This window comes from Sorghum bicolor, chromosome 4, assembly GCF_000003195.3.
Source record: "Sorghum bicolor cultivar BTx623 chromosome 4, Sorghum_bicolor_NCBIv3, whole genome shotgun sequence".
Lineage (NCBI taxonomy): Eukaryota > Viridiplantae > Streptophyta > Magnoliopsida > Poales > Poaceae > Sorghum > Sorghum bicolor.
The window spans coordinates 59,598,333-59,622,714 of record NC_012873.2 but is presented as its reverse complement, the minus strand read 5'-3'; the positions used below and the strand labels follow the sequence as shown (position 1 = coordinate 59,622,714).

General features: G+C 43.5%; 3 protein-coding genes across 3 annotated transcripts; 2 read left to right on the top strand and 1 right to left on the bottom strand.

Moving 5' to 3' along the window:
- On the top strand, positions 208-2,191 carry LOC8077689 (3-ketoacyl-CoA synthase 5). The gene is made up of 2 exons (XM_021458434.1): positions 208-1,786; positions 1,866-2,191. The coding sequence occupies exon 1, from the start codon at positions 317-319 to the stop codon at positions 1,778-1,780; it is 1,464 nt and encodes a 487-aa protein (XP_021314109.1). The 5' UTR covers positions 208-316; the 3' UTR covers positions 1,781-1,786; positions 1,866-2,191.
- On the bottom strand, positions 5,668-9,804 carry LOC8068627 (eukaryotic translation initiation factor 3 subunit M). Its single transcript, XM_002452559.2, has 9 exons — positions 9,427-9,804; positions 9,051-9,189; positions 8,740-8,952; positions 8,489-8,633; positions 7,756-7,906; positions 7,542-7,651; positions 7,351-7,448; positions 6,173-6,242; positions 5,668-6,042 (listed from the first exon to the last, which is right to left on the bottom strand). Exons 1-9 carry the CDS (start codon positions 9,656-9,658, stop codon positions 5,953-5,955), a joined length of 1,248 nt encoding a protein of 415 aa, XP_002452604.1. The 5' UTR covers positions 9,659-9,804; the 3' UTR covers positions 5,668-5,952.
- Positions 16,129-21,915, top strand: LOC8068626 (U-box domain-containing protein 11). The gene is made up of 4 exons (XM_002454289.2): positions 16,129-16,847; positions 19,812-19,928; positions 20,011-20,463; positions 20,572-21,915. Exons 1-4 carry the CDS (start codon positions 16,560-16,562, stop codon positions 21,628-21,630), a joined length of 1,917 nt encoding a protein of 638 aa, XP_002454334.1. The 5' UTR covers positions 16,129-16,559; the 3' UTR covers positions 21,631-21,915.

The following is a 24,382-nucleotide window of genomic DNA, read 5'->3' as shown; positions in this document are numbered from 1 at the left end:
TCGACTATATTTAATGTTTCATGCATGTGCTGTAAGATTCGATGTGACAGGGAATCTTGAAAACTTTTTGGATTTTGAAGTGAAACAATGCCATGGTTGCTGTCTCACTGTTCTCTCTGTGCGCCCCCTGACGAGCGATTCATCACACTGTAGGCCGTTCGACCGCTTTAAATTCTCCCTGCCTCTCCTCGTCTCGCTTCATCAGTAATCACTCCACTCCTCAGCCCACCACACCAGCAAGCAGGCCAGGCCGCTACAACGCACAACGCGACGCGACCGCCGCCTCGGGGTTCGCGCACCACCACCGTATAGTACCATGTCCACCATGGGCTCCTCGGCGCAGCTCAGGCGGCTGAAGCCTCTGTACCAGCTGGTGGTGAACAACATCCTGGCCATCGTGGCCGTGCCGCTCGCCGCCTCGGTCCTCCTCAAGGCGGCGTCGCTCGGGCCCGAGGAGATCCTTGCCCGGGCCCTGGCGCTCCGGCCGGCGCACATGTTCCTGCTCGCGTTCCTGCCGGCCGCGGCCACGGTGCTGTACCTCATGCTCCGCCCGCGCGCGGTGTACCTGGTGGACTACGCGTGCTTCCGCACCAACCCCAACTGCCGCGTCCCGTTCGCGACGTTCCTGGAGCACTCCCGCGTGTGGCCGGGCTTCGACGAGCGCAGCGTCCGGTTCATGACGCGCCTCCTGGAGCGCTCGGGTCTCGGGGAGGAGACTTGCCTGCCGTACGCGCAGCACTACATCCCGCCGTCGCGTGACCTCGAGTCCTCCCGCGCCGAGGCCGAGCTCGTCATCTTCTCCGCCATCGACGACCTGCTCGCCAAGACGGGCGTCTCCCCGCAGGACATCGACATCCTGGTCGTGAACTGCAGCCTGTTCGCGCCGACGCCGTCCTTCACGGACATGATCATGCACCGGTACGAGCTCCGCAAGGACGTGCGCAACGTGCACCTCTCCGGGATGGGCTGCAGCGCGGGTCTCATCTCCGTGGAGCTGGCCCGGAACCTGCTGCAGGTGGCTCCCCGTGGCGCGCGCGCGCTGGTGGTGTCGACGGAGACCATCACCCCGAACTACTACATGGGCAGGGAGCGCGCGATGCTGCTCCCAAACTGCCTGTTCCGCATGGGCGGCGCGGCGGCGCTGCTGTCGACCAGCGGCGCCGGGGCGCGGTTCCGCCTGGCTCGCGTGGTGCGCACGCTGCGGGGCGCCTCGGACAGCGCGTACCGCTGCGTGTACCAGGAGGAGGACGACCGTGGCAACGTGGGCATCAACCTGTCCAAGGACCTGATGAACATCGCGGGCGACGCGCTCAAGGCGAACATCACGGCGATGGGCCCGCTGGTGCTGCCGGCGTCGGAGCAGCTGCTGTTCGCGCTGTCCTTCATCGCGCGCAAGGTGCTCAACAACCGGATCAAGCCCTACATCCCGGACTTCCGCACGGCGTTCGAGCACTTCTGCATCCACGCGGGCGGGCGCGCGGTGATCGACGAGCTCCAGCGGAGCCTCACGCTGTCGGACGAGCAGGTGGAGGCGTCGCGGATGACGCTGCACCGCTTCGGCAACACCTCCAGCAGCTCCCTCTGGTACGAGCTCGCCTACATCGAGGCCAAGGGACGCATGCGCACCGGCGACCGCGTCTGGATGATCGGATTCGGCTCCGGGTTCAAGTGCAACAGCGCCGCCTGGGAGTGCATCCGCCCCGCCGCCAACGCCGACGGGCCATGGGCCAACTGCATCCACCGGTACCCAGTCCACATTCCCGACGTGCTCAAGCACTGAGCCACCGTACGTACAGCCATTCCTGCCCTCCCAGTCGCGCCATTGCACCTGCTGGCTGCTGCTACATTTGTCTCTGTGGGTGCAGATCAAAACGAACCGTTGGAACAGTGATTGGTTGGAATCTGGGATCGACGGAGAGGACTTGTCGTGTCAATTACATGGGCTCAAGGCGGCGGGGTGGTCGTCATAAAGGAGGCGGGGTCGGACCAGGCTCCAGTCAGTCAGTCAGTACATGTGCGCCCGGGGAACGGAACGGATGTGTTGTGTCTCGGTCCGGGGCGTTTGTATACTACATACACTCGTTTCGTGGTGTGAGTGACTTCGTGTCGCGTTGTGTTCACATTTCTTTATCTACTCTTATAATATACGTATGTTTTTCCTATTTCTTTCAAACTCATTATTCATCCAGTATACCATAAGGAGAGATATGACATGAGCTACTAGTAGAGACAAGCCGAGCAAAAGCTTTCATGTACGGAGTAATTTCACCTACTCTTATCAATCAATATTTTCATTCATTTATTAAAAGTGCTGCCTTGTGCAGTTGTGCCTGCATGCATTGCACTGATGAGTGGAGCTGTGGATACCCACATGGCCAGATGTTTTCTATACTGTCGCTGATGCTCCTCCCTGCGTGCTTGCCGTTGCCGGTTGCCCGTTGCCACTGTGCGCCTCTGTCGCTGTCCATGCAAGTGCAAACCATATCTTTAGTGCACTTAAAAGTCCAAAAAAAAATTTAAGATTCGTTGTCCTCTTGAGACATATATATATATATATATATATATATATATATATATATATATATATATATATATATATATATAATAAAATATTAAATATAGATAAAAAATAACTAATTGTATAATTTGTCTGTAATTTGCGAGACAAATCTTTTGAGTCTGGTTAGTCCATGATTAAACTATCGTCAAATACAAACGAAAGTGTTTCGATAACCAAACCTAAATTTGTTCCCCAACTAAACAATGTCTCAATATAATCATAAAAATTCTTTATAAAATCATACTTAAAAGTTTTCAAAAAAAAATAAAATTTTGCACACTAATAATGCATCTCTAGGTGTGTAATGTCATAAGAAATGAGATTGAAACTCGTTTTGCAAAAATTCAAATAAAAATAACAAATTTGTATATTTTAATTTTTTGCAAAACGAGTTTGAATTTCAAATTTTATGACAATACACATCTGTAGATATAGATATACTATTGGTGTGCATAGTTTTTTTTTTCAAATATAATTTAAATTGGATTTTCATGAATTGTTTAGTGGTTTGTATTAAATATTTTACCTTCATTTAACACCCCCCCCCCCCCCCCCCCCCCAGTGCCTGTCGCTGCCGCGGATTTGTCCCGTGTAGCTGAGAGCTGACACCGGCGCCGCGTGGCGTCGCCTGCCTTTAGCGCATGGATTCCAAAAGCTCCCGTCCTTGCGAGACGCGAGAACTCATACGGTACTACAGTAGTACGTACGTGTTGCCGCTGCGGACAGTGAATTGCTCATGCGGCACCCGTGGACCGGCCATGCATGGCACAGGATAGCCGTCGCCTACTGTCGTCGTCGCCGCGGGAACGTGCAGCTGCAAACTGCTTCGTTTCCTTGGCAGTTGGCACAGAGGAGAGGACTGTGGAGAGGAGAGGATGCGCAGCCGTGGGCGTCAGAGAGGAGGATGCGCTGTCGCGGTCTCGCCGGTGGTTTTCCTTTTCCGATCCGGACAGAACTGAACCCAATAGATCGCCGAGTCCAGTCCATCCATGAAATCAAATCCGTCTGATTGATCCATGATGATGGCGGATTGGCAGTCACCCAACCGGACGGCTAACCGGAGACGATTCAATTCGCCAGCCACATCGCTGATGCCGCCTGTGACCTGTTGCTTGTGAGTCAGGACTGCCCTTTTTCGTGAAGCAGTCCTCTTCTCTTCCGCCGGCCTGGAACGGCAACGACCAACCTGATCGCGGGAAAGCCGTCTGCGTTGTTTTCAGCACCGAATAAGGTATTCTTTGTTTAAGTTTCAAAAAAAATTCAACTCATCTCATCAAATATTTAGACATATACAACATTTAATATAGATTTAAAAAATAACTATTTGCATAGTTTGTTAGTGAGATGATTTTTTAAAATCTAGTCTATGATTAGACACTAATTACTATAGTTATACATTAAATAACTAATTACACAGTTTATATATATTTTGCGAGACAAATCTTTTAACAATAGTTAGTCCATAATTAGTCATTGATTACTATAGATACACATTTGTTACAGTATGAGAAAGTTTTCAAAGAACGAACTAAACAGGCCCAAAGTTGAGCGATCTGGATGGATGAGAAAGAAAACAATGTAACGGGCGAGAGACCATGTGAACTCTCAAACACCGTAGTACTCTTTCTGTCCCTCAAAGCTTCAACTTATAAAATTGTTCTAAGTTAAAATTTTAAAACTTTAACCGAATTTTTAGAAAAAAAACACTAAGATTTATAGTACCAAAATAATATTATTAGATTTATTATAAAATACTTTTTTATAAAGTGTTTATTTTATGTCATAGATATTAATACTATTTTCTATAAAATTGATCAAATTTTTAAAAGTTTAACTGACACAGTTTTTAAAGGACAGAGGGGATACACAGAACTACCTTGGTCGTGAACACATGCATGCAGATGCATATCAGCATATACACTGTATGTAATTAATACGTTGAGCACGTACGGGTCCTCGTCGGCTGGAGGCTTTAGAAGGAGAGGAATGCGTCAACATTTAGACCTTGTTCAGTTGTCGAAACAAAAAGTTTTCGGTCACTGTAGCACTTTTGTTTATTTGTGGCAAATATTATCCAATTATAGATTAACTAGGCTCAAAAGATTTATCTCGTAATTTATAGGCAAACTGTGTAATTAGTTTCTGTTTTTTACTATATTTAATGTTTTATTTAATGCATATGCCGTAAGATTCGATATGACGAGTTTGGTTTTTTTTGTGAACTAAACGCCTGGAACTTCAACAGACGCGAGGGGTCTGGTGTCTGCAATCTTAGGCGAGGCGGAGGAGTGATGTTTAGCAGGGTTCAAGCACCTGATGTCCTTACTTAACCCTGCTGTAGCTACGGTAGTCGTTCTGTCGTTTGTTATTTAGAGTGTAAATCACAGTCGCTTGCTGCCCTTGGGCCGTTTTGCTTTGGTAATCGGTGGATTACCATTGCCTTCCTGTAATGACCTTTGTTCTGTCTACTCCTGCTTAATGAATCCCGTCAAAGTGCACGCTCGATACAAAAAAAAAAAAACGTACGGGTCCGATCCTGTGTGCTTCTCTGACAGCACGCTCAGTACACTGCTAAGGGTCTTTTTGTTCCCTTACTAAATTTTAGCCAGCTAAATTTGAGTTACTTTAGTAACTAAATTTCTAAACACATTAAGTAAAAAAAGAGCTAAAATAGTTTAGTTTCATTAGTCACTTACGAGTAGATAAAATAGTTTTAGCTGGCTAAATTTAGCTACCAAACATGCCCTAAATGTGCACCCGGGGCAGCCATGCCGGGACAACCCTGCATGTGACATTCGACCCAGGTTTTGGATGCATGGTTTCAAGTGGCTATGCTCCTTCGGGAGATCATCTAAGGATTATGTTGTGGATTGGGTTTTACAAGGAATAACTAAAAAATTGACAAGGTTTTGATACACGGTTGTTTATAGTATGATGGGCATAAGCTTTGAATTTTTTTTTTATTTCCTAGCTGCCGCAAAGACTCAGTGTTAACGTTGTTTGTTTAACTAGCGGAGGTGTGATCGCGCTGCGCATCTCCAGTCTCCAACGATAGTTGGCGTCTGACTTCAAATAATTTATTTATTAATGCTGGTGGAAACCAAACATACCATAAGATGGTCTGATCACACATGATTGATCAAAATTTGCGAAGTACCAAAAATATCAGTGAAGGAAATTTATCAGGACAGAGTGCATCACGTAGAAAAACATGTGCCTTGCACTGCACGACTGCCTGACCAAATACAAGGAACAACGATACTGCTTAGCATGCTTAGGATCTATCCAACATGGTCACAGGATCTAAGTAAATCATTACAATTTGTCTCATACAAAAAGATTGCTCTTCTAATCTCCCACGCTATAGTCTCAATTCACAGACCCGCCTCAAATCAGCGGATCATCAAGCCTTGCATCCCTTGTGTCCCGTCTTCAGTAACTTTGTTAGCTTGTATTGTGTTGATAGCACTGGCAATGTTTCCCTGGATCATAGTTTTCGAAGAAATCTCAATCAGAAGCACAGTAAACATTAACAAGCCAAAGCACCATGGTAGGCTCTCTAGATAACGTGCTTAAATCAAGTAGCAAACTCAATGCGAATCAAGAGGTTACCCTCCAAACTCCAAGCTTTGTGCGCAGACCATGCCACTGTGCCATCCCGAAGATCCTCTCCATATGCCGACTAAAATTTACATGGCACAACATAAATTAACCAAAATGACAACATAACATCGAATCAGCAAAGAAACTTGATCCACTGCTAAAAGACAAAGATGTATTATAATCGTGTACACACGCATGTAACTGGGAATTGCATGGAGTGGAATATTTTCTATGACAAACAATATGGAATATTTTCTCTCAAATGCTATATGGACAAACAAAGTAAAACAGAGGGAGTAATATCATATTCCAGTTCTGCATGCATCTCGATTGATCTTTTGGTAATATGTGGAAATGTCATAGATGGTTCAACTATAGCTTGGTGGAAATAAAATTTGAACATATTAGTTTCAATTAAGAAACAAAAGGCAAGGATTTTTATTGATTAGTTTTGTAAGGAATATCATATTGCGAATTAGTTTTGCACTGCCTTATTCAGTGTGAGAATTTACTTTCTAAAAATTCATGTGTGGAGTTAGCTAAATTGAACACCCAACATGTCTAGTAGAGCGTGTAAAGATAAGATGTTGATATATTCTCTATTTGTATGGTCGTCATCCTATGGACAAACAGTTAACTGGGTAACCCATTTGGGTTGATATTCATGGTTGAATTCATTTATTTGTACAGCTACAGTTGCTATTATCCACCTCAAAGAGAGAGTGAAGAAGGGGAGGGGGGAGGGGGGAGCATATTTGCTTTGGTTCTTAGCGTGAAATGAATTGGCCTCTGGATGAAACAAAATGATAGTTTAAATTATCATTGTGAGTTATGGATCTTACTTTTTTTTCTGTACATGATGATTTGGACTGGCCCTAGTTATGATGTTTTCAACACCTCTACGCCCCATGTTTCTGTTTGCCCTTTTATGATTTGACCTCTGATACCACAACTTAATCTGTTCAGTTGGCCAGTTCTGTTACTGCTGTATTTAACTGTCAAGGACCCCTTGATGCTGTATTTAACTGTCAAGAACCCCTTGATGCTCCCGTATGCAGACTAAAATTTACATGGCACAACATAAATCAACCAAAATAACAACATAACATCGAATTCAAATCAACAAAGAAACTTGATCCACTGCTAGAAGACAAAGACAGTCTGCTAAGTCTCAGCGACATGAATACCTGACGATGACAGTCTGGTTAAGCTGGTCAATCTTGCAATCCAATATCTTGGATGCAATTGCCTTTACAATCCATTGCTCCACCTCATCATCATTGATCTAATGAGGCATTACAAAAGTTAATAAACATTCCAGAAAGGTTAATAAAAGCTATTTGATTGAATGAACAGCAAGTAAAAATGGACAATTTACCCTAAGTTCAACAGTGATTGCAGAATAGGGAATTTCGCCAGAGCAACGGCTGCTCAGATCAAGCAAAGACATGAGGCGCATCTTGGTCACGCACTCCTCATGGACGAGTCCTGTTGTTTGTTCATCAAAAGTCAAAGAAATAAAGCCAAGATGTACGAGATATTTGAGTTCGCAAGGAGAAAAAACATAGGCACTGGTCTGGCAGAGAAGATACCATAATCTTTCAGCAAGGCAGAGTTTGCAGTCTGAAACTCCAAGTAGGAATCAAGCCTCTTAGTAAGGAATATCTTTAGAAGCTCATAAACCAACTGATACTTTTCGTCCTTCTCAAGCTGTGAAACAGCTGGCATATTGAGCAAATCACACTGCAATTACAAAAAAAAGTTCCATCAATCAAGCATGCTGATTGGAAGTACAAACTAAAAAGCTACTAAAGGATTTCATGATGTGCCTAGACCACATTCATGGATTGTCAAGATCAAAATTTGAAACAACTCAATATATTCATTATTCACAGTTATTGTTGGCATACATACAAGAGATTGACATTATGGAAGAGCAGTTGGTTCAGTTAGAAACATACATGATCATCTATCTAAGCAAGACAATAAAAAGAAAAAAAATGGAACTAAGGACACCCCCATGTCAATTCTGCCAACTTATAATCACACAAGCTCATGCCCGAGAAGATACTGCGAGCACCAACACTGGTTACATGTAAGCTGATGGCATTAGAGCATCTTTTGTCCGTGAAACTAATGCAAGCATTAATAACAACATACAACAGTGAACACATTTGGATAAATGATGTAAGAATAGCATCCTGTATTGCAAGAAGGCACTAATGAACAGCTAAGGAAAAAATTATCCTTCTGAGGATTATATATCATGAATTTTTTTCTCATAGAATCAATATTACAGATGCATGGACAGGAGTAAACAAGCACCTGAAAGAGATTAGGCGATTTGACAAACTCAATGATCGCTGCAACGGCCTCTTCCTTTGCATCACCAATTGTAGCTGATTCATCATCTGAACCTTTGAATGTGGCAAGGTACTTGTTGAGAAAGTTGAAGTACTCCTTAGCCATGCTGTCAATCATAAGAGAAAATGGTTGAAATGTATCAGTGAAAACCAAGCCCGGTAGCAATAGACAGGAACTTGATGACAAGCCTTAAAGAGTCACGCGTGTCGCACCCCTTTTGGTCTTTGAGGATGCTGGTGATAGCAAGGTATAGCTCCCTCTGCTCCAAATTGCCAATACCCCACTCACTGACAAAGCTGTCGATGTTCTTGAAAGATGGAATGATGTACTCGGCAGCTTTTCCAGCCGTGGCGAGCTCAAGAGCCTTCTTGTAAACAAATGCCTTGCCATAGGGGCTCAGAAGAAGATTGTACAAGCTGAAAAGACTACATAGATATACAGACATTGGGAACATGTCTGTAAGCAAACCCCCTTGGATGCCGCAAACAAACAATTGAATTCTCTGCTAACGGTTGTTGCTTACACTTTGAGGCGCAACGCTGGCTTGTCGCCAGGCTGCTGGATGAGCTTGCTGCAGATGAGGTTGGTGATCTGTAGTGCCTCGTCCTCGGATCCGGCCTTGGTGACGAGGCTGCAGATGACGGAGAGAACGCACTCCAGATCTGCAAAAGTAGAGTTAAAGGCTCAAGCAAATAACATTTTTGTAGAGTTTAAGGGCAGAGTTTGTAAACGAAATCCACCTCACCCGGCACACACCAGAACGGGGGAACATACACCACATACGAGCAATCGAGATAAATAAAGGGGTAAAAAAAAACTAGACGAAAAGAGCGAAATCTGAGCTGACGAAACCCAAGCAACTGAGATGCTTCACATCGACTCCATCACAGCGACGGTACCTTTGTCCGCGACGCGTGACGGGGAGGTGAGGAGCAGGTCGGCGGAGGCGAGCATGAGGGAGGCCATGTCGAGCCAGCGCCCCGCGAGGATGTGCTCCTGCGCCTCGAGGCAAAGGCGGGTAACCTCGGGGTCGGCGACCTCCGGGCCCGCGTCGGCCCAGGCGAGCTCGGCGGTGAAGCGGACCACGGCCAGCATCGGCTCCTCCTCCGTCGTGTTCACTATGGTCGCCATCTTGCGCCGCGGCCGCCGGAGATGGTGAAGGTGAAGGGAGGAGGGATTGGGCGCGTGGAGCGGAAGTGGCGGCGGGAGGAGAGAAACCCTAAACCCGATGCAGATGCAGCTTAACAAGTTGGGTATGGGATAGGGATATATGGTTTCACACCTATTCCGTTGTTTGGTACACAATGGGATAGGGAAAGGGAATCAAGCTTCCATTAACAAAAATACCCTTGTTCATGAAGCAATCTTTTTTTTTTGAGGGAAAATTCATGAAGCAAACTTAGAAAAACAAATTCTTGCATTGCTACTTACTGGAAATCTAATATGACAATGCAATGTTCGAAATAAAGAACAATGTTCGCAGCCAGTGAGGCCTTATTTAGTTTTTACCAAAAAAAACTTTTCACTTCATCACATCGAATGTTTGCACACATTCGTAAACACATTAAGGCCTTGTTTAGTTCCCAAAAAATTTTGTAAAATTTTTCAGATTCTCCGTCACATCGAATCTTTAGACGCATGCATGGAGTATTAAATATATACGAAAACAAAAACTAATTGCACAGTTTGGTCTTAATTGACGAGACGAATCTTTTGATCCTAGTTAATCTATGATTGAACAATATTTGTCAAATACAAACGAAAGTGCTATAGTGCCGATTTTCCAAAAAAAATTGGAACTAAACAATGCCTAAACATAGATTAAAAATATACTAAATACACAATTTATATGTATTTTGCGATGCGAATATTTTAAGCCTAATTAGTCCATAATTGGATACTAATTGCTATAATTACAAATGTGTTACAGTGCCTGAATTTTTTTTCTTTTCCGAACTAAATAAGGTCTGATATATAAAGGCATACATTAAAGCCTTGTTTAGTTCAAAAAAATTTGCAAAATGGACACTATAGCGCTTTCGTTGTATTTGACAAATATTGTTCAGTTATGAACTAATTAGGCTCGAAAGATATGTCTCGCAAATTACAGATAAATTGTGTAATTAGTTATTTCTTTTATCTATATTTAATACTCCATGTATGTGCCGCAAGATTCGATGTGACAGATAATTAAAAAAATTGTGACTAAACAAGGCCTAATATATACATAAAAAAGCAGTGTGCCCACAAATGACAATGAACTAGTTCGTCCATGCCAAAAGCCCACATCACAGCAAAAAAACACCATCAGTATAGTAGCAAAACAGGTGGCGTTTGGATAACTACTTGGAAAAGGATTGGATTATGAAGATGGATTAGATGACATGGATTATGGACAAGGACACAACGATCCTATCCTTTTCCATCGTTTGGCCTCTGAGGTTAGGTCTTGTTCAGTTCACCTTAAAACTAAAATTTTTCTTGTGGCATATGCATGTAGCACTAAATATAGACGAAAATAAAAACTAATTGCATAATTTATCTGTAAATCGCGAGATGAATCTTTTTAGTCTAGTTAGTTTATAATTAGACAATAATTATGAAATAAAAACAAAAGTGCTATAGTATTTCCAGCCCAAAATTTTTTGGAAACGCCTTATAGATAAATTTTGGGCGTTTCCTGCTCTAACCCACCTTCATTTCTTGCTCTAACCCACCTTCTCCAGTGGGGTAAGAATGGTGGGATAGGAACCCCTTCTATCCCATAATCCATCGTTCTATCTCTATCCCTAAAAACAAACAAGGGTTTGAATCTATCCCTCCTTCCATTTCCCATATCCACCCGGTCATTTCCATAAATCCATAGAGTTACTACCACGCTATCCTTTGATATCTCATACTGTATACTTGTACAATACAAAAGAGAGTGGTAGAGCTCTATACACACACCGGCTATTTAGAACTTTCAAGAAGTAATTGACAAAGAAATTCAGATTTGTACTCATCTTGAGTGGCAAAAAAATAAGTTTAGCTTTGATTCATTCTGACCAATTATAAGGTCCCGTTTGGTTACGCAAACTAAACTTTAGTCACTACCACATTAAATACATGGACACATATATAAAATATTAAATATAGACTATTTACAAAACTAAAAACACAGATTAAAACTAATTTACGAGACAATTTTTTAAATCTAATTAGTGCATAATTAATGATAGATTAATCCATAATTACTACAATAAAATATGCTAATGATAGATTAACTAGGCTTAATAAATCCGTCTCGCGGATTATTAACAGATTCTATAATTTATTTTTTATTACTATCCGAACAACTCATAGACCACATCATATGACATCCGATGTGACACCTCTTAAACTTTAGTCCCTACATTCAAACACCCCGAATTGTTTTCACAATATGATCATTCCCAAACTCACTAAATTTTTCTAGCACATAACAATTGATCCCTCCTTACGGCAGTCTGGTTTTGAGCCTCAGGTTCTTTGGCAAATGCAGTCTGAATAGCATTCGTAGTAGCTGTGTTTGCTATTTGAGCATCTGCAAGAGTTTTGAGTGATTTTGCTACACTTGAAAACTCCAAAACAATGACATCATCATCAGCAAATATATATCTAACAAGCAGGCTGCCGGAGGCATGCATGCCACCCTCAGATTGCAGCGCTGGTCATCGTCGTACAGATCGAGTTAATGGCCTGCTCCAGGCCCAGCAAGATTAGACAACCAAGGGCTTGTTTAGATTGGGAACGAAAATTTTTTACGTGTCACATCGGATATGTCGGAAGGATATCGGGAGGGGTTTTTAAAAACTAATAAAAAAACAAATTACATAGCTCGTCAGGAAACTGCAAGACAAATTTATTAAACATAATTAATCTGTCATTAGCATATGTGGGTTACTGTAGCACTTAAGGCTAATCATGGAGTAACTAGGCTTAAAAGATTCGTCTCGCGATTCTCAACTAAACTGTGTAATTAGTTTATTTTTTTATCTACATTTAATGTTCCATGCATGTGTCCAAAGATTTGATGGGATGGATGAAAAATTTTTGGATGGAGAACTAAACAGGGCCCAAGCGACGGCATTCTGCCGAGCCCGCAGCGGCTCCTAGGGCCAATGCTAGGATCCTATTCCTACGGTTAGTATTCATTCGTGTCTAGAGTTATTAACACTACACGGTAAATTCGTTCTTAGGTGTGTTCGTTTATCTGAAAAATCATAACCGAAAGTCGTTGCAAGAGAAAAAATACTACTGGCTGGCAAAAAAAAAAACGATTTACAAGACAATCAAACAAATTCCTATATCTAACAGTAGAAATCTATACTTTTAACACCGAACATGTGAATGAAACAAGCTTCACAGACGACTTGGGAGCCGAACACACGGGTAGGAAATAGATACTTCCTTTATACTCATAAAAAAAGTTATTTTGGATAAGGTTTGAATCAAACAATAAAAATATAAATTATGAATAACTTTTAAGTTGTTGAATTTAGAAATTTGAAAATTAGGCCCTGTTTAGTTTCCCATCCAAAAAGTTTTCATCCATCCCATCGAATCTTTGGACACATGCATGAAACATTAAATGTACATAAAAAATAAACTAATTACACAGTTTGGTTTGAAATCGCAAGACGAATCTTTTAAGCCTAGTTACTCCATGATTAGCCTTAAGTGCTACAGTAACCCACATGTGCTAATGACAGATTAATTATACTTAATAGATTTGTCTTGCAGTTTCCTGACAAACTATGTAATTTGTTTTTTATTAGTTTCTAAAACCCCCTCCCGACATCCTTCCGACATATCCAATGTGACATCAAAAAAATTTCATCTCTAATCTAAATAGGGCCTTATATGAATAGATTTGTCTTGAAAAATACTTTTATTAAAGTGTACATATACCACTTTTTGATAAATAATTTTATTTTTATAAAAACAAAGAGTCAAAGTTAGGTTTTGGAGATCGTGTCATCGTTTAATGAATAACTTTTAAGTTGTTGAATTTAGAAATTTGAAAAGCAATAACATTTTTATAAAAATAAAGAGTCAAAGTCAAATTTTGAAGAAACGACTTGGTACAGAGGGAGTACTCCTCTACGTTGCAGAACTCACCCTGGGCGTTCGGTAATACCGAACCGATCGGTTCGGTTTCTCGGTACCTAGACAAATTCGTTTTCTAAGAAAACTGGTACCGATCGGTTCCTAAAAACGGTACAGAGCTAATTCGGTATCGGTTCTTTCGGTTCGGTTCCGGTATTTACCGAAAGAACCGAACATATTAGAGCAACATGTAACATCAAGTTTAATAGCCAATTTTAATAAAAAATCAGCATGATTCATATAGAAATAACAGTGTCAAAAATCATATATATATATATATATATATATATAAAAAGCCACAATATAATAGGAGTAGATTAACACAAATATGTAACATAATTGTCTATGATAGACCCATCAACAATATTATATATTGTTAGTAGATATATTCGGTACTAGTTCGGTACTTTGGTTTACCGAGGTACATAACCGAATATACCTCGGTAAATTCGGTTCATGAGAACTAGGTACCGAATAGGGAACTGAATTTTTCGATTTCGGTAAATTCGATTCGGTCTCGGTAAATTCGGTTCGGTTCTCGATTTTCGGTATTTGGTGCCCAGGGTGATACAGAACGACCTATCGCTGCTTCCCCCGTGTTCGACCTCGGCCAGCAGGAGATTCGATGAAAACGAGATCACGCCATCACGGTCACGGGCACGCGCTGGACGGACCCAACCCAACCGCCGGTTTTCCCTTTTGTTCCTTTGCGCCGGGACGGAGCAATGGAGCGCCGGCCGGCTCCCACCTGTCGGGCTCGCACCGAACGACCCATCTCGCCCATGCCGTACTGCCGCTTCGCCGCACCTGACCGTATCGCGCGCTGCCGTTGGGACCGGCCAAAGTTGACGCGCCCCACGAAGACGGCAACGGCAACTAACCCCGTGTGCTCGGCCACGGCCAGCCAGCCCAGACCGCTATCCTATTAGCCTGTCGCCAACTATAACCCGTCCGTCCGCGAGCGCGACCGAGATCTCCCGCGGCGCCGTCTCCAGTGCGCCACGCTGTGCTGTTTATTTAAGGGGCAGGCATGTGGGCGTTTTGCTAATGCATGCGCTGCGCTGCAGGTTTACGAGCAAGACAAGGGCCCTGTTTGGATCCCTCTAGCTCGACTAGAGCTAGCTCTAGCTGAAATGGTATTTGGATGCAAAGGCTAGTTTAATGATAAATGTGGTTATTTAATTATTTGACTCATTTAAACCATCTCTCTATTCGGATTTGGTGTGGCAGACTCTCATGTGGCCAATTCACAATCGCAAATGACACAAATAAATTGTTTTTACAAATTGAGCATCCAAATTACAATAAATTTAAATTTCTCCGTACAAACGAGATGTCTCACACGAGCTTACAAATGCCCATGACATGCCCAAGCCCCGTGCGCTTACGCCGCGCCGCCCTGCCCCTGACGCGCCCTAGAGACGCGCGCACCGCGCCGGCCCTGCAAGGGGATGGGGAAGGAAGTCGTACCTTGGGCCGCCGCCGGTGCCTTGGAGACGGGAGGAGGGAGGCGGCGCGGGAAGATGGACCGAGGCGGCGTCGCGATGAAGCACGAAGAAGATAAAACACGGAGGGGTAGCGGCGCTGTAGATAGGATCCGATGCGGGTGGGATGAAATAGAAAAATGATTTTCCAATGGTCCCACCAAATTAGCCCAAATAATCACCCCTTTGGAAGGATAGTTTTTTGGAGTTGGCTAGTTGCAAAAAAACTAGCTTTAGCCTTTGTGTTTGGTAACTTTTGGGCTAGTTTGGTGCAAACTAGCCCCAAGTAACTCTAGGCCATGGGATCCAAACAGAGCCAAGGACTCCCCCCCGTACATGGCTTCACTATCACTGCAGGCGGTGGGAGTGGGCAACTGTGGCCTTGTTTAGTTTTAAAAAATTTTGGAAAATCGACGCTGTAACACTTTCGTTTGTATTTGACAAATATTATCTAATTATAGACTAATTAGACTTAAAAGATTCGTCTCGTCAATTCCGACCAAACTATGCAATTAGTTTTTATTTTTGTCTATATTTAATACTCCATGCATGCGTCTAAAGATTCGATGTGACAGAGAATCTGAAAAGTTTTGCAAAATTTGTTGGGAACTAAACAAAGCCTGTGTTATCATGTGATCCGTGGGTCCTTGTTCCATAATGCTGAGTCTAATCATGCCCCAAATGATAGTACTACACTGTTGTTGTTACTATAGGAAAAGTATCTTCCCGAGTTCGCTCAAGGCTCCATAGACCGTGCAAAAGCTATGGATTAGGTTCTCATTCATAACTAGCTAGCTGGTGACTTGTGTTGCTCACCCCCATTTCACGGCGGCACAGCACAGTGCCACACCGGATCCGGATCGCCGGTTCACCCTGGCTCGAGATGAATGAAATCCAAGCGGCTGTCCACCAGTCCAGGCAACAGCCAGGTGGACACCAATCTCGCTGCTATTTTTCTAGTCCCCACCAAGCCCAGTCCGCTCCGCTGTGTCGCGCCCGGGAATCACTCCGCACGCGAACTGCAGTCGCGGACACCCCACGCCCAGCTCATCAGCTCGGCACCACCACCACCACCACCACCGCAACTTCACAGCCTCGCCCGTCCCCTCCATCCCTTCCATTCCATCCCCCAAGCCGAGCCGCGCCGCGCCGGAGGCTGGAGCCCATCGAGAAGCGGCCGGCACGGCACTTGCCTTTTCTTTAATCCGGGACCCCGCCCTGAGCTCCCCCGCACTACACTGCATCGCGCTCGCCTCGGCGCGACGTTGACATTGGCCTGGCATGGCCCCTTCCTCCCCACCACCGCCACCATCACCACCTCGTCGTCCACTTCCTCCCCACCCGCTCCACGCGGAGTGGTGAGCTGTCCTGTCGCCCGTGCCCTCTGGTCGGGAGAGCTCAGGCGGAGTCTCGTCGCAATGGCGACGGCGGAGGCGGCGGCGGAGATCGTGCGGGAGATCGCGGCGGTGGGCGCCGCCGACCTGGCCGCCGCCGCCGAGCCGCTGCGCACGGACTGCCTCCGCCTCGCGCGGAAGGTGTCCCTGCTGTCGCACCTCGTGGCCGAGGTCGCCGACGCCGGGGAGGGCGATGCGGCGGCGGCGGCGTGGGTGCGCGAGCTCGTCAGGGCGCTCGAGGCGGCCAGGAGGTTCGTCGCGCTCGGACGAACGCCGGCGCCGGCGCCAGCCGCTGCGGGGGCGTCAGATCAGGTGAGGAGATGCTGGGATGGACTCGTATGGTTACATGGAGCCTTCCGTTCAAGCTGCATTGTTCACTAGTTGGTGCGTTCCCCTTTGCGGGATTTCGTCGAACGCCTCGTGCGCGTGTTCGAGATAGTTCTGTTCGTCTGCTTGCTACTCTCTTCTTCCGATTGGTCTCTGCTATGGATCACCTGCAACTAGTCTACCTGCGCGTTGTTCTGTACCCGATGAGCCACTGTTTGTGGTGTGGGATTCCGTCAAACTCGTGGTGTTCGCGTCTAATTTCTCTCTTGGCCTTCAATGGAATCCCACTTTTAAGCTGACTAATTGCTACCCCCCCCCCCCCACTGAACTTGTATCTAAGAACTGAGGAGCAAAAATTGGACCTCAACCTGGTTTCATCTTACCTGGTCTGCTTGTTACAGCGCTCATGAATCACCGAACCCGCACTCAGGAAGAGTAATGCTTTGAAAAACGCGTGATTCATTAAGTGAAAGACACTAACCGAATAGTTAGAGATGCCACAAGCAAAGATCATATAGCCTAATTGACTGCAAGTTGAATAAGCTATGGCCCTCTTTAGATCGCTCTGTAACATTCCAGTGGTTGCCGCACGGAATGACATCATAGATTGTCGTGTTTTTATTTCTCTGACTATTGAAGTTATGCTCCTTTCAGAAAAGAAGCACATCGCAGACTTCCTATTTTATTTCAGTTAACAATCATGCATCCTTCCCAAGTTTGTTGAAATCATGATCTTAAATCGGTTCGGAACTCCAATGTTAACACAAATCGTAGGTTCTATATGTCAACTCCAAAGTTAACTACTAAAATCGTGAAATCGTAGATTCTATTTAACAGAGAATCAACCTAATATACTAAGATTCTAAAATTGCACCATAGAATCACTATTTCAACAACTATGGTCCCTCCTAGGTATTCATAATCTTAGGCCTTGTTTAGTTCCGAAATTTTTTCGGATTTTGGCACTGTAGCATTTTTGTTTTTATTTGACAAATAATATCCAATCATGGACTAATTAGGCTCAAAAGATTCATCTCGTAATTTACAGGCAAACTGTGCAATTAGTTTTTATTTTCATATATATCTAATACTTCATGCATGTGCTCCAAGATTTGGTTTTCACGGTGAACTAAACAAGGCCTTAGCAATGATGTCTTTTTCATCCATTGTATGTAGACTTACGCAAATGTATTAATGGTTAGCTTCAAAGGACACGTTAATTGTTCTTTGTCAAATTGCATGCTTTTGCTCGTTTAAGGTAAATTTTTGCTTCTTGAACTTACATTGAGGTAGATGTATGGCTGCTTGTGCTGTGGAGTAGATGAAGTCTAGGTCCTCGATTGCAACTCACTGAATTTAAATTTGTCCAGAATATAACTAAACTGTTTTCTAAACTTACTCGAGTTTGGATTAGATTTGTTATGATTGCAAGTTGTTTTTGTTTTAAAGTTTTAGAAGGAACATTTTCAGGCTCAATCACCTTGGTTCTCACTTATGGGATTTCAAATAAGGTCCTCTAGCATATTTTTCGTCAGTCTGCTACTTAATCTGGGTTTTGTAAACAATACTGTCCTTTAAGCAATCTACTGAGTTCATTCCTAAAAGGTTTAGAGCTGGCAGATGCTCGGCATCTTTCTGCATGTGTCACCTCTAGAATTGTCCACTTCACTTTAGTAATTCAATTTCATTTGTCATATGGGGCAGATCTAATCAACATGTTATATAAACATGATCTGAGGTCCTTTCTGTCTAATTTCCTAAAAATGGAAGTGGAGCATCATAATGTAAACACATGATATATATAGGAGCTGTGGACATGAAAGGGAATCTGAAACATTTTAATGCCAAATATATAGGAGCTGGCATTTGGAAATCTGTTCTGGTTTGTATTCCTTCCTCGTTGAGAGCGAATAGATCTCAGGAATTGATTGATATATTGTATTAGGCCTCATGGGCTGATTATATAGGATACATAGGACTAACACCTCATGTGGGTACACAATGTGGTACTATTCTTATTTACTCTAACATCCCCCCTACAGTCATAATAGTCGATGCTCCGCGCATGCTGTGGCTGGAGAAGAAGCCGATGAGTTCTCATGCAAGATGGTAGCCCTTTGTGCCGATGTCGAGGTAGCCGAGCGTGAGGGCGCAGTAGCCGTTGTCGAAGAAACCGTGCTGAAGATGGCCGAGGTCGACGTAGTTGTGGTCGGGTTGTCGTGTCGATAGAGCTGCAGGCGCACAAGGGGCGCCATGGTAATGACGGAGACACGTCGAGGCAGTCGTCGTGGGAGGGGGTGATGCCGAAGTCGACACAGTCAGAGCTGTCGTAGACGTAGAAGAAAGGTAACGATGCAATCGAGAGCGAATAGATCTCAGGAATTGATTGATATATTGCACTTGGCCTTATGGGCTGATTATATAGGGTACATAGGACTAACACCTCATGTGGGTACACAATGTGGTACTGTTCCTATTTACTCTAACACTCATCTTTCATGGAGGAGGAAGAAATGAGAGACATAGAGCTCCGAAGAGAAAACATAGTAGCCAACATACCTTCTGGATTGATTTCAAGAGTTTATATTGCATGTACAACAGCGCAGCATGTGGCTAACAGACAACTAGTCAACCAGAACTAAGTTAGAGAATAGGTCCAAGTCTAACAGAAGAACGCGTACGTTATTTGAGCTAGATGTTTGTAAGACTTCATGGTATTGGCAACCTTGGTGTTACTAATACTTGCCTTTTTGTTCTCATAACTGTATGTCACTCCATAAATTTGTGTTTTGCCTAAGCATTTATGATTGTGTTCCACAGTAATTGCAGCCCTCAAATTTGGTTGCATTAATGTTTTGGCATTAAGCATGCCCCATGTTCTGACTTTTGCATCTCTTAGTAATGTTAGTACCATTTTTTCTGATCTCCCTATTTTCTCCCTTTGTTAAGGATGCCATCTGCAAGAATACTGCTCTCCAGTTCAAGTATGTGACCTGGCAGTTGCAAGCTGCTCTAGCAAACCTGCCACATAGCTGTTTTCAGATATCAGATGAAGTTCAAGAAGAGGTATATTTAAGTTGGTTCATTGTGGAGATAAATCCTTATTTTTCATTTACACCTTTTTGAGCTTTTTAAAATTTATTTGTAGGTTGACTTAGTGCGAGCACAGCTTAGAAGAGAAATGGAAAAGAAGGGAGGCTTTGATGTAACTGTATTTATAAAAGTTCATGATATCTTAGCTCAAATTGACAACACTGCACCACAATCTCAACAACCCCATCAACAACCAGAGCAGTCACAGATGGAGAAATTCAGTAATGATCACCTGGAGTTGCAAAATGTCGTTTCACTAGTTTCTGAAATAAGCGGGTTGTCCAAATCTGACATGACGAAGATAACATCAGAGCTAATTGAAGGACTTCAAAATGTTGAAACTCCTGAATCGCCAAAACCAGACAATGTTGATAGCCAATCAAGTGATGAAACAAAAAGCTCATCTGGAGAAGTTAAGAAGCCTGACTCTGTAGCTATTCCTGAAGATTTCCGTTGCCCAATATCTCTCGAGCTGATGAGAGATCCAGTAATTGTTTCAACGGGACAGGTGAGGTTTCACATTATCACTCTTTTATTGGTCATGCACTACAAAATCTCTCTTTTAAACCGTCATGTATAATTTGCCAGCTGCTGACAAGCTGCTCACATTCTGTAGACATATGAACGTGCTTTCATTCAAAGGTGGATTGACTGTGGAAATCGGACCTGCCCAAAAACTCAGCAGAAGCTGCAGAATCTTGCATTGACCCCAAACTATGTGCTTAGAAGTTTAATATTGCAGTGGTGCGAGGAAAAGGGGATTGAACCACCTAGCAGATCTAAAAGTGATGGTTCTCCTCTTGAGGTTGGTGGCAACAGATTAGCAATTGAAGCATTAGTTCGCAACCTCTCTAGTAGTTCATTAGATGAACGGAAATCCGCTGCAGCTGAAATAAGATCTTTGGCCAAGAAAAGTACAGATAACCGTATACTTCTAGCAGAATCTAGTGCCATACCGGCTCTAGTGAAACTTTTGTCGTCGAAGGACCTGAAAACCCAAGAACATGCAGTTACAGCTCTTCTGAACCTCTCCATATATGATCAGAACAAGGAACTGATAGTGGTTGCTGGTGCCATTGTCCCAATCATACAAGTGCTCAGGATGGGTAGCATGGAAGGAAGAGAAAATGCAGCGGCAGCTATTTTCAGTTTGTCACTAATCGATGATAACAAGATAATGATAGGAAGCACCCCAGGGGCTATTGAAGCATTGGTTGAGTTGTTGCAGAGTGGTAGCTCAAGGGGTAAAAAGGATGCAGCAACAGCACTGTTCAATCTTTGCATATACCAAGCTAACAAGGTCAGGGCTGTTCGAGCAGGGATTCTGGTGCCACTTATTCGGATGCTGCAGGATTCATCCAGAAATGGAGCTGTCGATGAAGCACTGACAATCTTGTCAGTTCTTGTTAGCCATCATGAGTGTAAAACTGCCATATCCAAGGCCCATGCTATACCCTTGTTGATAGATTTGCTACGGTCAGGCCAGGCCCGTAACAAGGAGAACGCTGCTGCTATTCTACTTGCACTTTGCAAGAAAGACACTGAGAACCTCGCCTGCATAGGGAGGCTGGGTGCTCAGATACCACTGACTGAGCTGGCGAAGACCGGCACAGACCGAGCTAAGCGCAAGGCAACTTCACTCCTGGAGCATCTCAGTAAGTTGCAGGTGCTCTAATCCCACTGTCCACCGCTCACCATTTTGTGCGTGCGCGCGTGTGTTTTCAACTTTTCACGTGTATGTATACATACGGGAGAATTATAACATCATCTGTCATTGAGTGTGAAATTTAGTGGGTTGGTGATTAGTTTGTTTCAGTCAGGACCAAACGCTTGTTCATCGAATCACGCCATTAATTGGTTGGTGCCCCTGAATCTGAGATTTTCTGTTGCTCATGTCTGCATGTAGTTTGATTTGAGCTTTTAAGCTCATAGTGCGAAATTACCTCGGTCGCTGTCCAAATATCTACTTATGACTTCTTTGTCTTCAAGATATCAACCAGACATAAACCTGATACCCTCAGCACTTCATTCCTGGGGGCTCCCTTTTGAAGTTTTGGAGAGCTTGAGTGCAGTCACCATCTTTACCTTCACCATTAGTTTGTTGGGGGCCAAAATGGTCTCCCATGGACATGATTAGCAAGGCGACCTGATAAGAAAGCAACACGGTAATGATGGTTCTATGCTCTATTACCCCTACCAGTGTCTTGTTACTTTAATTCCAGGGTATCCTATATCTTGGGCAAAAGCTCAGACTGTGATTCAGAAAACGATACCGATGAATGAAATGGATCGATGGCAACTCAGTTTAAAATAACGAATGAATTGAAAATCGATGCCATGGTACCTGTTCTCGGTTTAGAACATTATAAACTGCTCAGAGCGCATCTGCTTGCATCAGACGTGGACCATGAGGATTGAGGAGTCAAATGGATACAGGCATACAGCACTCTGATGTAAGGAGATAAGTACGTTCTGTGAGTTAGCAATTCGCTTTCATGCGATGATGTCTTCAGAGTTCAGACTGGAGAAGAGACCAAAAACACGTGTACAACCACTTGTAAAGTTTTGTCTCGTCAGTTGTCACTACGTACCAGATGCTCTTGTGGTGTATGGCCATGGACAGCATTAGGAGCTCCAATCCAAGAGTGCATTATAGTTTTGTAGTAGGCGTACTGTGGTGCTGTACCAAACAATGGGCCGGGGAGGAGAAAAGGACGATCACACCTGATTATCTGAACATTATCAACGTAATCCTCGCAATAATTTAGAGTCACAAAAACAAAAATAAAAGGCACTCTCGCATGCAGGTCATCATCATATAGTCACGAAGGTGCCGAGCAAACTGGATGGATCGCCACACGAATGAGAAGGGTTCCAAGCAAACTGACAAAAAGAGCGAACCATTTGATACCCGGAGTTGTCAAGATCGTGCGCTAGCTTTAGGCCACGCTACCGACACGAGACCCCTTTCGTGAGCAGAGCTGAGCAGCAGCAAGCACAAGCACAGGAGATGGATGGATGCCAGTCTCCAGTGCAAAGCAAAAGCCCCATGCGTTTACCTACCACTGGAGGATCCATTGACCTCACGCACGTCTTGTCACGGGTGGCGAGATCTATGGGATTTGACCGTGTTTACGCCACACTCGTTCCGAGGGACACAAAAGACAAAACGGCGTGTGCAAACGCCAGCGACCTGAAGCAGCCAGATAACTGAATGTTCACACCAACGCACATCTTCTCTACGTCTCTATTTGTCTAGCAGTAGTCCCTGTTTAAATCAAGATTGCGTGGCTCTTCCGTGGATCAAATGATCAGTCCCTATATTAATATTAGTAATGGTTATGGCACGCTGCGGTTGTACGAACTGTAGAATGGAATCCTCTTCCGCCGGACCCTTTGTTTAGTCTCGAAATCCAAAGAGTGGTTGATTTGATTCCACTCCAAATAAAAGACCGAAAGGAAATGCATGTGAAATGAAAAGATAGTTACTCCATCTGTCCTCTAAATCAATTTCTAAAATCTGTACAAATCAAACTATCTTAAATTTATCTAATTTTATAGACAAAAATAACAATATTGTCGACGAAAGCTAGAGTATATTATGAAAAATATATTTTATAGCTAATGATACTAATTTGTTGTCATAAATCTTGATGGATTTATCGTGAAATTCGGTCAGAGTTTAAAAAAATCTAACTTAACACAATTTTAGAAATCTATGTATTCGTCGAGAGAGAGAGAAAGCATCTGAATGAAGACACTCCATTTTATAAGTTATTCAGAAATATGATGAGTTAGCATTAACGCCGAGTGAGAGAGAGGCCAAGCCACAAGCTGAATTCACGCTGTCAAGCAGTTTTTCTTTAGTATCACAACTCTTAGCAACTCCAACAATTTAGCTGAATTTTATTATTTAGCCACTTTGTAAAATAGAAAACTTCTTAAAAAAAAGAGGTTCACAACAACCTTACCATTTTACAAAGTCAGATAATAAGTGTCTGTGGTTGACTATATATTACCACTGAAAATCGACGGATAACCAACTTTCTATTTTTATAAAATCAGATAACATATTTGTTAGAGCTTAGTATTTTTTACTATACAATTCTTAAAATAACCTCTACAATGAAAATAACCAAACTGTTAGAGTTGCTCTTAATTATTCAGACTAGATATACAATCTCTCTCTCTCTCTCTCTGTTTTTCAAAATCAAGTCGAAACAAGCATGACCCAACAATGGAGTGTGAGCTGGTTACTTTTGTTTAGCGAATGGGAAAGTGACGCTAGGCTCGCTCTAAAGTCTTGTGGTTTAGTAAGCGGCGAAGAGTTTACTCAAAGTCTCAAACCCTTAAATTTTAGAATACATGCAAAGCTTCCAATGATCTAATCGGTAATGATAAGTCCACCGTGTGAATGGCCAAGCTAA